At 44.0% G+C, this 14,787-nt stretch overlaps 1 protein-coding gene across 2 annotated transcripts in view; it reads left to right on the forward strand.

Annotated features, from left to right (window-relative positions):
* The window catches only part of LOC121439149 (coiled-coil domain-containing protein 141-like), a 145,434-nt gene that overhangs the window by 87,037 nt on the left and 43,610 nt on the right, over positions 1–14,787 (forward strand). For both annotated transcript variants that reach the window (XM_041639650.1, XM_041639651.1), the window contains exons 9-11: positions 6,916–7,057; positions 8,562–8,681; positions 12,144–12,335. In XM_041639650.1, coding sequence (XP_041495584.1) covers positions 6,916–7,057; positions 8,562–8,681; positions 12,144–12,335 — 454 coding nt within the window. The remainder of the gene's footprint in view (positions 1–6,915; positions 7,058–8,561; positions 8,682–12,143; positions 12,336–14,787) is intronic.

Genomic DNA, 14,787 nt, shown 5'->3' on the forward strand with positions numbered 1-14,787 from the left:
TGATTATTGTCTTCTCCAGATCTGTGAAGAATTTTGATGGGATTTTAATGGGGATTGCATTGAATCTATAGATTGCTTTTGGTAGAATTGCCATTTTTACTGTGTTGATCTTCCCAATTTAAGAGCAAGGGAAATGGGAGGCGGTGGCGGGGAGAAGACAGAAATCTTTAATAAATAAATAAATAAAATTAAAAAAACACACTAAGAAATGAGATGTTCAGCGCAGTGCTGGCAAGAATAATGCCAACCCAAAGATAACCCCAGTATTTCCCTTGAGTAGGAAAACAGTTGGCCAGTATCAGGGCAAGCATGTAACAGCACAATCTCAACCATATAAGAATGAATGCGGGGAAGATTGTGTAATGATAGAGTCCCGTAAACAGGTAAAGTCAAGCCTCGGGTTTCATGCACAGTGCAACACTCACTGTATTGGTGGGGAAATACAAAACGAAAGCTTACTGGAAAGAAGTACATCAGAGTGCAGCTTGGTATTTTTCAAATGATCCCAAATATCTGTATTTATCCAATTATCTCTTGCTTTGTCATCCTAAGTTATAATCAATTTCGACAATCATCCTTTTGAATGTGGCTTTCATATCATTCTTGTTCCCTCTCTCCGGCTCCTGTTGGCGGTCCGCCAGGGTCTATCAGTCTGTCTGTAGGTCTGCCCTCGCCTCTCCCACGCCTCTGATGCTCTGTATTGTGTTCTCGGTGATCCCTCCGGCCGCCTTTCTCCTTTGTTAGTTTCCCCCTTTGTTTCCAGTCATTGATTTTTTTTTTTTTTTTAGTAGTAGTAACTGTTACTCCCATTTCTGGGGTTTCTGATCAATTCTTTTTGAATCCCATTTTGTTTTATTTCTGAATATTTTGTTTGGGAGTTTCCTTTTATTTAACTTTTTTTGAGAATTTCTTTCATGAGTACTGTATCTATGTCATCTCCACCCACACAAGTCTTCCTACTCCCTCCCAGCTCCTTCCTTATACCCCACCACTGCCTATCAAGTTCATGACCTATTCTTCTATAATCACTGTTACATGTATATAGACATATACACACAGGGACAGACAGACACTCATACAAACAGCCTACTGACTCCATTCAGTGTTGTACATATATGTACATGTATTTAGGGATGCCCAGTTGGGACTGGAGAACCTATGAGGGGGCTTATCCCTCTCTCCACAGCCACTGGTTGCAAAGAACTTTTTCTCTAGGGTGCTTGTGTGTCACGGGGTCTCCTGCTCTTTCATTTTGAGGGGTGGTTTTCCCTTTACCTCTCTTGGCTTTGGGTGGGTTTATTTTCAGATCGCCTTATTTGAACCGGAGTGTGAGTGTGTTTCTCTGATCACGGCTGAGGGTCTTAGCCTTGCTTGCTTTGCCTTGCTCGTTTGGAAAACGGTTACACTCTTCCCCGGTGTGGGTGGGATTTGTTCTTTGACTATTTGTTTGCTTTGCTCTCTCCCAGAGGATTTGTGGCAGAGGAAGGATAATCAGGAAGCTAGCAGATGGTTTAGTGAAATTCTTGGCTGGTCTGCTCTGTCTGACTCCACAGCCCTGTGGCTGGAGAGTGTAGTATTTTTCAACCTCCTTTTGCAAAGAGAAAAAATATCATCTCTATGTCTGAGTTCATGTAGAATCTACATGAATCCCCAATACGGCACACATATGTTGGTCGCTATGATCTTACAGCAATGAATCTGTCATCCATCTGACCAGAACTCAAGAGTCCTGTAACTCCAGCCTCACTTCCTGCTTGCCTTCTATGTATTCATTACTATGCATGTTCAAAGTGTGTATGTGTGTGTTGTGGAGAAAAAGTATCAAAATATATAACAAATCATCTGAAATACTGAAAGATATGCTTTTCACGTTTGTAGTACAAACAGCCCTTCTTGAAAGTAGGGATAAAAAATAGACGTGGTGCTCTTTTCCCCCAAATGAAGATAGTCACAAATAAGAAAGGACGCTGATCGGGTCTCAGTTAAAGGGAGCAGCAAGCTAAAGATAGGAGACCCTCCCCACGCCGTCTTCCAGGCGTCATTTGCCATACACGGAAAGGAAACTGCAGTCAGCTGACCCCTTCTGCTGAGACGGAGTACGCTGTCAAGCGCTCACCATCTGGCTCAGCCCCTGCTCCAGATGGGCTGCCGTAGTAATTTATGGAAGGGTGGCGAGCAACTTGCATGCTCTGGCATGAGTCATTAGAATGCATTAACTTGGGGATTTGCCCCCTCCCCCAACCCCCACTTGCGACAGACGCGAAGACAGGGTGAGTGCTTCTGTACAGTAAACAGAGCAGTCTATTCCGGAAGCAAAAGTCAACATGTCTGTCCTCTCTGAAGGAAAAAAAAAAAAACCAACCAAGCATTCATTCCCTCTTCCCCTCAATTGACTTAATTAACAAAGGTTCAAATGCCCCCACGATGGAGCTTCTAACGAATGTCTGAAGAAGCCTTCTCAATCCAACGTGTCTGAGCATCTGTGATATTGGAACGCCAAAGTCAAGATCAGGAATAATCTGACGCGCCTCGTGCTCACGCTGCTGATAGGCGCCAACAAGTCCATGCTCTCAGAGCAAATCCAAAGGTCAATCAATCTTTCCAACGCAATCCAGGGCCACAGATCATTAGCCCGTTGGTCGTCCCTCTCCCTTCCCCATTACACACAGGCAGTGTGCTTTAGAATGGGAACAGAGTAACAGGGCGCCACAGTTTGCGTCAATCAGATCTCCTTAGTCACTGTCAATTTTTGCCCCACCCTTAGTTGAACATGGCTGTAGTGTGATAGCCGTTTGTTTTTTGTGAATGACAAAATTCTCTTCATTTATTTTCAGCTCGTGTGAGAATGGCTAGCAGATTGGGGAGCCATAGTTTTCCTTTGATCAGGCCAATGACTATTAAAGCACTGGAGAAATTGCTGGGATGTGTGCTAGCCCTGTTTTCAAGGACTGAAAATCAGGACCAGCATGGAAGTTTCTAAACAAAAACATGGCGTCTGGGCTGCTTGTCATCTACAGAACAGGGTTTCCTTATGGAAGCCTGAAAGGGGGGTGTAGCCCTGGGATTGGGAATGGGATAGATGCTATCATTATATTCCTGCTGGGAATGAGAAGTGGAAGAGATTAGCACCCTATCAGAGAGAGTGGCTTTCTGAGGATGGGGTAGGGGGGTATGGGTTGCAGGGGAGGGGACAGGATGGGACAGGACACCAGCTTAGGTGAGCAGGGCAGCTTCTCCACCCCAGGATTGAGTCTGTGCTGCAGATAGGAGTGAGACAGAGCAAGGTGACTCAGACTGTCCTCATAAAGCTTTATTAGATGAGGAAAGTGCATATTGGACAAAACTATGCATGTTAAAATTGCTTGACCCTCACTGTAAGTGCACATACACACCAAAAAAGAAACTAGGCATCTTAGACAGTCTACAATGGCAGTGAGTGTATTCACAAGTTGTAGGATACTATTACTGTGATGCTAAAACAAATTAATTTCTGGTATTTTATTTTTTTCCTTTTTTAAGTTTCATACATTGTGTATTAAATTTTTGTCATTTTTGTCCTCATTACCCTTTCTCATCTCCCTTCCTCTATGTCTAATAGCCCTTTCCCCTTCTACTTTGATTTTTTTTAATGTGACCCACTGAATATACTTATGGCTGCTTGCATGAACATCAGTGGGGAATTCTTTACTGAACATGCACCACTTATCAGAAACTGTACTATAGCACTGAAGGAAGTGATAAACCCTTCCCTAGAACCCCATAATTGTGTGTCACCCCTCAGTGAGAGGTACGACCTCAGAGTCCTTTATGCCTTGCACAATGGCCAAATATTAAATATTACGTAGGTTTTCTACAGGTACCCACAGCTATCTGGAGGGAGTTTATGAATGCTGTAGCCTTGCCAGTCCCTGAAGACAGCATTTTACAGCGCCCTCTCCATCCTCTGGCTCTTGCATTCCTTCTTCCATGTTGTGTTCTTTGAGCTTTAGAGGGTAACATCCCATTTAGGGTCGTTCACTCCACAGTCCCCCTATTCTTTGCCCTTTGACACTTGTGAGTCTTGACATTACTCCTGCCCACTGCAGAGGGCAGACTCTCTGAGGGAGGCTGAGAGCAGCACTAACAAGTAAATATAAACGAATTTAGAATGCAGTTTGACACTGTGTCCAGTTAGCAAACAACAGTTAGGCTCTGCCTCTGAGTTCGATTCCCAGCTTCCCATAAACCAGCTATGGTGGCCTGTACCTGTAATCCCAGTGCTCAGAAGACAGACGGCAGAGTCAAAAGTTCAAGGTCCCCAGGCTGCATAGGAAGATTAAGGCCAGGCTCAGATAGCTGAGACTCTGTCTTCAACTTTAAAAAAAAAAATGTATTACTCTTCCTTTCTTATGACACTGTGCATTAAGGCTACACGGATTATAGGACTAAGTAAAGCCTCCAGCTCCTCTCCTTAAAGAGTTTACGGCGTAAGAGATACACTGACTGATAAGAAGCAAAAGATCCCCAAATGAGACTCTCATAGGTGACTGAAAACCAAAATCAGAAACAGACAGATCCTATTTTATTGGTTGTGATCCACAAAAATTAAAATTATGGTTTTTCCAAAGGTGCTGTTTTTACAGAAGCAGTGCTTGATCTGGGTTTGTTTTCTCGCTTTGTGTTCTCTGTGCTGGAAGGTATGCAACTTGAACAAGACAGTATGTCCCCCTACTGACCATTTTTCAGACTACATGCAAACGTGGCTTTTAGGTAAAGAAAGCCACCAACTTCAGAAGAAGCTTGCCAACCAAGAAGTCAGTCAATCTGTACGCAGGTCAGCAGCAGTCAACCAAAGAAAGTCAGGGGGGAGATGCTCCACTGTGTGCTATGTCGTGTGCTAAACACTCAGAAAAAAAAAATGCAGGAAGATAGAAAAAAAAAAAGAATTGACTCTAGACCTAAAAGATCAGATACGCAGGCTCAAATGTTCAGATAGTGCTTCTGTCAGTCTGTGATGGGGCAGGTTACTGGGAAAAAGATTAAAACCATTACATTTGTACAAATTTGTACACACCATAACACACATACACAGACACACAGACACACACACACAAAGCTGGCTAGGAACCAAAAAGCAGTGTGCCTAGTTTCTTCTTTGCTGGGATTGTTTACTGATGACCGTTGCCCCCCAGGAAGTAGCAGATTCAGAATTCATAGTTGTAGGGAAAAAATGCCCAACTGTAATGAATGTAGGATGCATGTTGGGGCTGGGGGTGGGGAGCCACATGGTGACCCGGAAGTAGAAGTCAGCATCCTTCATCTTGGTTGATGCAGTTCTTTTTTCAAATTCTACTTTAAATTTCTAATTTATACCAATAAATAACTTTCAAACTGCCATGGCGTTTTCTGCCTCTTCTCACATTCTCTCCTCTCTCCATGTCTACCTGTTCCTTCCATTACCTTTTCCTCTGTGTTTTCCCATAGTGCCACAGGATCGCTGTCTCTGTTTCCCACTCTAGATTTCAATATGCTTTAGAAAACTCGGATCGTGTTGCGATAGGACAGCTGGACTTGACAGGCCTTTTTAGTGCTTCACCTCTTAGCCTAAATCTTAGTTAAAATAACTCATATTGCCAGGATACGGCTTTTACAGGATGCATGGTTTTCTGTCAGAATTATGTCTACAAATATCCTGATGTTTTTATTATCTTCTTCACTGATTTTGAGTATTTAGATATAAAACTATTTGTTCTGAGTGTTCCCGAGACATTACATACCAGGAACAGTATTTTGCATAGTGGTTTCATATCGTATTTCACAATTATGCTTGTCTGGGACCCTCGATGTACCTATGGGACACATGGAGGTGGACCTCCCTGTGGAAGTATCCTTATAATCACTCCAGCGACCTTACTGCACCCCTTGGTTATTTCTGAGCTTGTCCTTATTTTATTATTATTTCAATTTATTTTTACTGACTCAAGTTAATTGTTGAGGTCAAATTCCTGAAATCTGGACCTAGCTCCAAGATCTAACAAATCTGCCAACAAACACAAAAATACCCCCAGGTCCCCTTCCCCCCCCCAAAAAAAAACCTCTCAGGATAGTTAAAGAGTTATCAGGCTCACATGAGTGGAGGGACATATTTCTTAAGATAAAGGGCAAGGTACTGTGTTGGGAACGGGCTGAACAATTTGGAAGTGTCCACTCTGTGCATAGTATTCTTGTTTTGCCCCCATGCTTATGTATCCTGGAAATGGTGAGGAAGCCTGTGACAGATGGGAGCAATTGGAGTCCGACTCAAAGCCGGTTAGAAAGGCGTGCCATTGTGAGCCCTCCTGCCACCTTCGTCTCCTAGGTCAACACAAGTTAGATAAATGATCATGTGAGACATCAAATATGGATGAGTGTGTTTGTTACCTAATTGCTAGCGATAGCTAGGTTTTTATCTAGTGAATATAGCCTTGAGCATTCATAACCACTGAGAACAAAATATATAAATATTTTACCCTATTGGGTTAGCAAATGCTCTGTTAATTGGCTGATTCACATTCCTATTCAAGGAGCATCTTGAAATAAATGAAGCTTTTAAATGATACCCCCAGGAAAACTTGGTAAACACACTGTGCCGTTTACTGGAAGATTCTTGAAGTACCTTACAGAAGTATTAAAAGCAAACCTTTAAAAAGATTAGACCTGTCACAGAAGCCATAATTCATCCTTCCCCCGGGACGGACTGACTTAAAACAAGGGAACGTACTCTGACTTTGCTGCCTGCTATACCAAGAGGATAACTGTTTAACTCCCGTAATCCTAAAGCAGTAGCTTGGACCAACCCACTGCACCTGAAAGAGCATGTCTGGTTTCAAATGTCCCCTCTTGTCAGGGCTTCTAGGTCAAGGTCAAGCGAACTAACACCTGGCATGTTCTATCCAGCTCTCGGGTGACAAGTATCCAGGAGATGATGGGGTGCATTCAGAAGCATGTGGACCGTCTCGGCGAACAGTGTACCGCACACAAGGAGTATGCTCTTAAGAAGCAACAATTAGCAGCGTCCGTGGAAGGCGCCCTAAGGAAGGTAATTTCATAAAATAAAATGTCAACCTTTTCTTTGGTGTTCATGGATGGTGTCCAACTGTGAGCATAGTGGGCGGGTGCCCTGTGCCTCCTCAGACTTCCTCTATATCACACAGTAGATCTTAGAACCAAACACGTGGTTGCTCATCAACCACCCCTGCCCCAGGTTGTCAATAATGAACGTCTAATGTAATCTGCCTCCCCAGTCCTGAATGTGTGTGTATGTACAAAGTTACATACACTCCACAGTTATGTTAGCCCCATCAAACATGCACTGAGAGGAGGGACCTTGTTTTCCATGATTCTAGGTATAGTCCCATACTAGCTGTCATGATCATGGCACAACTGAACAGGAGAACTTCAGACAGACAGATAGTTATCAACAATTAGGGGTTTTGTGTTTCTGGGGAAAAAAATTGTCGTCCTCATACTTATTGAACAAAACCGGTGCAAGAAGCATAGTCATCCGCATACAAGCATTCGTGGGAGACTCCTCTCTGCAGAGGGATGCAGTAGCTTCCCGGGGGACCTTTTATTTCATGCCCTCTGGTGACACAATGGTAGCAAACTGTGCTGCAGAGGCTGGGTCTCAAGTGGTCAGTGAGCTTCTCATTTGTTACATTGGATTCATGTGCTTGAACGTACAGGAGACGAGTTAACAGACTTCATAGAGTCTGGCATTCTAGAACGTCGATTAGATGACTTCCCTAGCCTGTTATTGATCCAGTGCCTTGAGATTGTGAGCCGTGTCCTGTTGCCTGGGTCCGGGGAGAGTTTGAGCATAGACACAGCTTTGGTGTTGGATGCCCCGTAGCTTGAGAGTCAAGCTGGTTCGGTGATGGTGGAAAGCCCAGCAGGAGTTTAAACACCTGTAGCTTCTTATATTCCTAGCTGTGGAAAGTGCATTCTCCAGAAAGCAAGGGGATGATGAAGTAAGCAACTTGAGTGGAATAAGCCCTTGCTGGGTCACCTTAGCCTTTGGTTCTTGTGAACCAAAGATCAAATCACAGTTCCCTCAGTTCAACTGTGAAATGATTCGAGTAGGTCCCTGCTTTCACTAGCATCTGGACAAAGTGTTTCCCAGAGCTCCTCAGCCTCAAACACGACAGCCCGTAAGATATTCTTACCCCTTACTTTAGAATGCTTGCTCAGATTGGACAGCAAATTGGTCTCATTCTACCTACAGGTGAGTTCATCTCTGCCAATATGTTGCATTATCATCTTTTGTAGGTAATACAGAAAAGATCTTCAAAGATGTGTATGGATGATAGTTCGCAGTCATTGCTGTTAATAAAAAGATGTATTCTCGAATGTTGCAAGTATAGCATCACATGAAGATGGGCATTATCAAGATATGAAATTCTTTAATATTTAAGCTATTTTAGTTCAAAATTGATACACACTTAAAATGCAATGGCAATGTATGAAATAATATTTTCTTATATGTACATACCTATACATAAGTATATATTATTAAGACTTCAATATATTCTCTGTTCCTCAAGGTGGAAATGTCAATTCAGGAAATCAGGCCAGTTCTTTCTAACACACTGGTTGTCGGTTCCAGCCCTTCTGAGTCAGAGAAGATTTTGAATAAATATCTGGAATTAGACATCCAAGCCAAGGTAATTGAAAGTTATTATTAGGATCATAATGTTATAAATAATTATTTAAAAATATTTTTTCAAGGTTATGGAACTTAATCCCAGCTCCCTTGAGAGAAGCAATTCTAAGTTAATGTAGAATTGATAATGGCATAGAAAACCACAGTATTGTGTGCCTCTATATGGTTTGTACTTTTGTGTCCATTTATTAGTGTATTTATACTCTTTGCAACTGTGGTTTCAGGTACTTATCTGGCTTCTGTTTCTTGCTTGGGAGGTGCTAGCAACTCTTCCTAGGTGCCAGATGAGGCAGGGAAGCTCTTCTCTAAGACTATTTGTGGTTTTCTGCAAGAACAAGTCACACAAGAAAATGTCCAGAAACGACACTTGTCACTGTAATCTTTGATGAGATGAATCAAAACCACAGCCTTGTTTCACCCTCTAATTTCAGACACTGAGTGCCCCGTCCCCAACTGGCAGCATCTCCAGCTCTGCCCCTGTCCTTGAGGCTTAGATTTCATGATTCCTGCTAGAGCAATGGTTTTCTGCCTTCCTATGCTGCCATAGTTTACTACAGTTCCTCATGCTGTGGTGACCCCCACCATAAATTATTTTTGTTGCTGCTTCATAACTGTAGTATTGTTACTGTTATGAATTATAATATAAATATAAGATGCAGGATATCTGACATATGACATGTTATCTGAGAAACGGTTGTGACCCACAGGTTGCCTGCAGGAATTCAGAAAAGTGAGTGCCTTCCCACAGCTCATGCTCACCTGCTTCAGCAGGAGAAGCCCTGTATCTTCAGGTTTCCAAAGAAGGCCTTCCTCTGCACAGTGCCCTCCCTGCAGACAGACACCCCTGTCTCCACAGACCACTCTCTGCACAGCACCCTCCCTGCAGACAGACACCCCTGTCTCCACAGACTTCTCTCTGAACAGTGGCCTCACTGCAGACAGACAGACATGTTTTCCTTTTCTTCTTTTTACAATGGGATTTAGAAAAAAAAATCATTTGAAATATTTAAGCCATGTCTGGCAGCATTCCCCTTTTCAATTCAGAAGCCCACGAGAGAACTCAGGAAATCCCGTGCTCCTTTTTGTCTTGCAGAGTGTTGTCGCAGCACAGGCTTGCAAATGCGATTCCACACAGTCCCTGAAGAGCATATTAAGCACTAACTAGGGAAGGTATCCAAGGAGAGCACGGGAATTCCTCGTTAATTCTGCTCGGTTCCTCGCTTGTTCTCAGGAAAATTTCCAGGGCTCTTTCTGTGGCTCTTAGCCATGTACCACTTGACGATGCCGAGACGCTCGGAGAAACAAACGTGCTCTTGTGTGACTCAGCCGTTGTTGTGCCAACGTCACGGTGTACACTTGCACAGCCATGGGCAGAACAGGTCAGCCACTAGTCAGGGTTCCTCGGCGCAGCAGAGAGATGTCAACGCCGTGTTTGAAGCCACGGCCAGCACAAGCAGGATACTCTTTTACAGCACATTTTTCATATGTGTAGAAGAACGCGCTAACAATGAAAATACCGTATAGTAAATATACAAAGCAGCAACGTAGTTAGCAGGCGTTATGTGAAGCACATAATTACATGTGTGCACTTTTATGTGACTGGCAGTAATATGTTTGTTTACACACCGTCAGAATAGACATGCAAATAATGTATTGAGAGGGATCAGAAGGACCGGTTCTCCCTGAGGACAATTAGCTAGGAGTTGAGCAAGCGCTGTTAGATCCCATTAACAAGAGCTAGTTCCAGGACAGGCTTCAAAGCCACAGAGAAACCCTGTCTCAACCCCCCCCCCCCCCCAAAAAAAAGAATGCTAATGTTATGACAGGTCTTTATTGGAAGCAACTTTTAATGTTTACTTTCCCCTCAAATAGGCTAAGCTACTGCTCTCCCCCCAGCCCCCCGCCAGTTTAAGCCTTTGATTGACAGGGGCTGTCAGGCCCTTCTTGAGGCCTGCCACCTTGACTGGGGAAGCTGTCAGCTGAACAGCTCCTCTTTTGGCTACTGGCTAAACGGCCATCATGAAGTCTTGGTTGCTTTGAGCCTTTCGTGAATACCTTAAGGAAAGTAGATACACAAGGAACACAGCAATCGGGACTGTGGCTAAAGCCACTGACTTCTGCTTCTGGAGGCCTGGCTGTAGACCAGTGGTTCTCAGCCTGTGGGTCCGTGACCTCTCTGGGGGGTCAAACGACCCTTTCCCAGGGGTCATATGTCAGATATCCTGCATATCGGATATTTACATTACGATTTATAACGGTAGCAAAATTATAGTTATGAAGTAGCAATAAAAATCATTTTATGATTAGGGGGTCACCAGCACACGAGGAACTGTATTGAGGGGTCACAGCATCAGGAAGGTTGAGAGCCACTGCTGGTCCAGCTATACCATCACCAGAACAACCTCTCTTGAGAGGTACCCTCCCTGATGGCCCTACCCAGAGCTTCCTGAAGGACTTTTTACCTCACCCTACTCCCCCCAGCCTCCCATTGTTTCTGAGCCTGGCAATAGCAGTTCTCAGTAAGGAAGAAGAGGACCTTCCCTAATGATTCAGCAGAAAGCTTGGGAGGCTCTACCTATAGGAGGCTTGTGATTGGCACTTGTAGAAGCTGTGGTTGGTGGAAGAGGAAAGTATACATATCCAGGCTGTCACTAATGACATCAAAGTCCAAGCACCAACATGCCATGTTCCTTCCCTTGCCTACAGGCTGTTGGCGGCCATGGTGGACTTAGTATGAGGGGCTTCCCTTCCTCATGATGTCCCCTGTGCTGCAACAGTAGGCCAGAAGAAATGCCTACTCTCTCAGTTTGATAGTGGTCTATATTATGGGTAGAACAGGCTAGACTAATTGTATAAAGAGCAGGTTAGACCACTGGGCCTTCCAGCATCGGTGCAGAGGCAGCAGCAGCAAAGAAGAGGTGGAATTGAAGAGGTCCAGAAAGTGCCTAGAGGCGGAAGGCCTGGCCTCAGTCCAAGTTGTAATAAGTCAGACAAGAGTTCCACAGCAATACCAATGGTGGAATTACTGTAGCTAAGAAAGTTGAAAACTCCCTAGAAACCCAGAGGCAGAGGAGCTGAGAGTTCAAACACTGTGAACCAGGCTTGTGGAAGAGTTCAAGAGCTCCTCCAAAGGCCGAGGAGAGTCATAGCACAGAGCAGCTCAAGAACTGGAAACCGGCTACCGGGTCCTGATTCTCTGAACCCCAGAGCAATAGGCCTCCGTCTTAACGCTTGAGGCCTTCAGCTTTCGCCAGAGCCGGAGGACTGGAGAGAGTTTTCAGTTTCCAGTGCCCTTTGTTCCTTCCTATTTGGAATTCTGAAAGTTGTGCCTTTCTCTGATTGAGGAAATTCTCAGTACAAGTTCAATTAATAACCGTAATAGATGGATGTGCCGAAGGGTAATGGAATGTGATGTTCACAATTCCCCCGTCGGCTCCTGACCCTGTGCGCTCTGCTTCCCTAGGAGACAGCACACACATTAGAAGCAGCTGCGGAAATCATGGCAGGGAAAAATGAACTTGAACTCGATGAAGGGAAACTGCTTTCTTTTAAAGCAAAATGCCTAGAAGAAGAATTAAGCACACTTGGTCGAAGCATCAGCTACAGGTCACGAGTCCTACAAACTTATGTGGCATTTCGAAAGTCATCAGAAGAGGTATGGTGTAATGTTGACCCGCTTCAGCAAGATGGCCTCTGCCCATCTTTCTGCTCTCTGTGGGCATTGACGTCCACCCAGCTGGAGAGTTGTGTCTCTGCCAATGCCTGTATTTATTTATGTATCCCTTATTCTTCAAGGCACTATGCAAAACCCCAAAGAGTAGGTAATCTTTCCTAGAATAATATAAATAGGTCTGCATAAATAATGTATTATAACATGTTTTGAGCATCCTTATAGACACTTACAATATCTTAAATAAAGATCAAAATTATTATGAAAATACTCATCATTTAGATCACAGATCTTTTTGAATACTGACTGTAGTGGAGCAGTTAAAAAAGCATTTTGTTATTATTATTAATTATGTGTATATGTGAGTGTGTGGTTTGTGTGGATGTAAAGGCAGTGCCCACAGAGGTAAGAGGAAGATTCCAGATTCCCTGGATCTGGAGTTATAGGGAATTGTGAGCTACTTGATGTAGGTGATGGATACCAAACTCAGATCCTCTGTAAGAGCAACATATGCTCTTGACTGCTGATCCATCTCTCCAGGACCAAGGCATGGCTCATTCAAAATAAACAGAACAGGAAGATACAGGTGGCTGACTCATTCTTGAACCTATCTTGTTTGATGCCTGGATGACTTTAATGTTTCCGCCAAGTGTCTGAAGCTTCACTTTGATGTGCCTCTGGTAATCTCTACTATTCCCTTGAGCACGCTAAGATTGCCACTCTCAGAGGAACGTTTCTTGAGGGTGACATCAGCCACAGGGAAGTCTGAATCTGCTCCTCGCTTAGTTCTGGTTCCAGGGAACCTTGTACAAATGCAGATAACTCTTCTGTGTAGGGGTTACAGACACTGTGTTAATGGGAGCCAGGTCCACTCCGGAGTACAGCTGTCTAAAGTTAGGTAGCCTGTTTGGCTTCTGCTGTCTCACTTCTGCCTTCCTAATGTCCTCATCCCCTCTTCCTGCCGCCATCCTAACAGTGCTCCACCCTAACCCAACCTTGACGTTAGAGCAGCTACAAAGCAAATGCACGTTCTCTGCATCATCACAGCCAAAATTGTACCCACTTAGTATCGCGTTAAGGGTCTCCTTCCTCGTCCCGGTCTGAGATCCTCTGCAGAAATGGAGCGTAGGTTTATAATGATACTTCCTAAAAACGCCACATGTCCCTCTGTCTTCCCACTCTCGGTCTCCTGCCCTACCTGATTGAGCTTTCTATCCTAATCCTGGCGCTGCTCCCATCTGTCACTTCCTTATAAGTCTGGCTTTTTCTTTTTTTCTCATCAGTACTTGGTTTCTCATTCCCATTATGCTCTTATGAACCAACTCCCTGTCTTTACCCCATATGAATCCGACCAACTCCTGACGCTTGACCAGTCTAACACTCTACTCAGCTTGTTTGTGATCGCTTCCAGGCACTCTTCCAGAAAAGCAGAGAGTTCTGAGGACCAGTGTGGTCACTAATTTATGGATCTCTCTCTCTCTCTCTCCCCGCCCCCCGCTGGGCACCCCATGCACTCCCTACTTTGCTTATATTGCTTGATGATTCTCAGTTTCCATCCCCAAATCTCAGCTGGCATCTTTGGAATTTAAGCACGGTGGGGAACAAGGCGGTGAGGCTCACTATCTTGACTTCCTTCTCAACTTACTGATGTATTCCCCCACCATTGTGCCAGTAAAGTGCACAGCCCTACCTAGCCCTGCTCAGTAAGAGTCTCTCCCTGGGTAGCCTATCTACTTTGAAGTCTAACTCTTAAATCTGCCTTCCCCGTTAGTTCTTTCTGGGCTTAGTCTATAGTAAGAGTCTTGTTCTCACCAAATCTGTTCCTCTGTCATTTTCCTTCCCCTCAGTGTAAACTCTCAGAATGGGAAGATGACATTCCTCTGCACCCACTCATCCTCTGTAGACTTCACCCCACTGCAATTTGGTTCCCTTGCCTGTCGGCCCTGCCGTGTGTCAGCTCTTCTTATCTTAGCATTACGCGTATCTTAGAGATACCTACTATGAGAAACTGAAATGTATTTTCAGACCTCATCCCGCTCGAGTTTAACTTAGCTGCCTACTCTTATCTCCTTCAATGTTTATGGAAATTATTGAAATGTGCTTTATTTAACGTAAAATTCACTATGTTCCAATGCAGTGATGGTTTGTATATTTATTGACTTGTGCAACCATTAAAGCATGCTAGTTTGAAAATTGTCCCTACTCTTTATAAAGAGCTTTATGAGATGTTTTAGTCAGTCCTGATGCAGGGTCTTCTCTAACCTGTCTTTCAATGAGCACTTCCTCTGTATCAGGTCCCGTGCTTTAATTCCTGATTTTATTGTCTTCGTGGTTTCTGTGTCTTTGTTACCTGTGTCGTCACTGTTTTACAAGTGAGGCAGAATGAGGCCCACTGAAGTTAGGCATACATCATCAGGTGGCTAGTCAAACATGGTGG

Source organism: Microtus oregoni, unplaced genomic scaffold, assembly GCF_018167655.1.
Source record: "Microtus oregoni isolate MIOR12 unplaced genomic scaffold, Mior012 000060F_007, whole genome shotgun sequence".
In the NCBI taxonomy this organism is placed as follows: Eukaryota; Metazoa; Chordata; class Mammalia; order Rodentia; family Cricetidae; genus Microtus; species Microtus oregoni.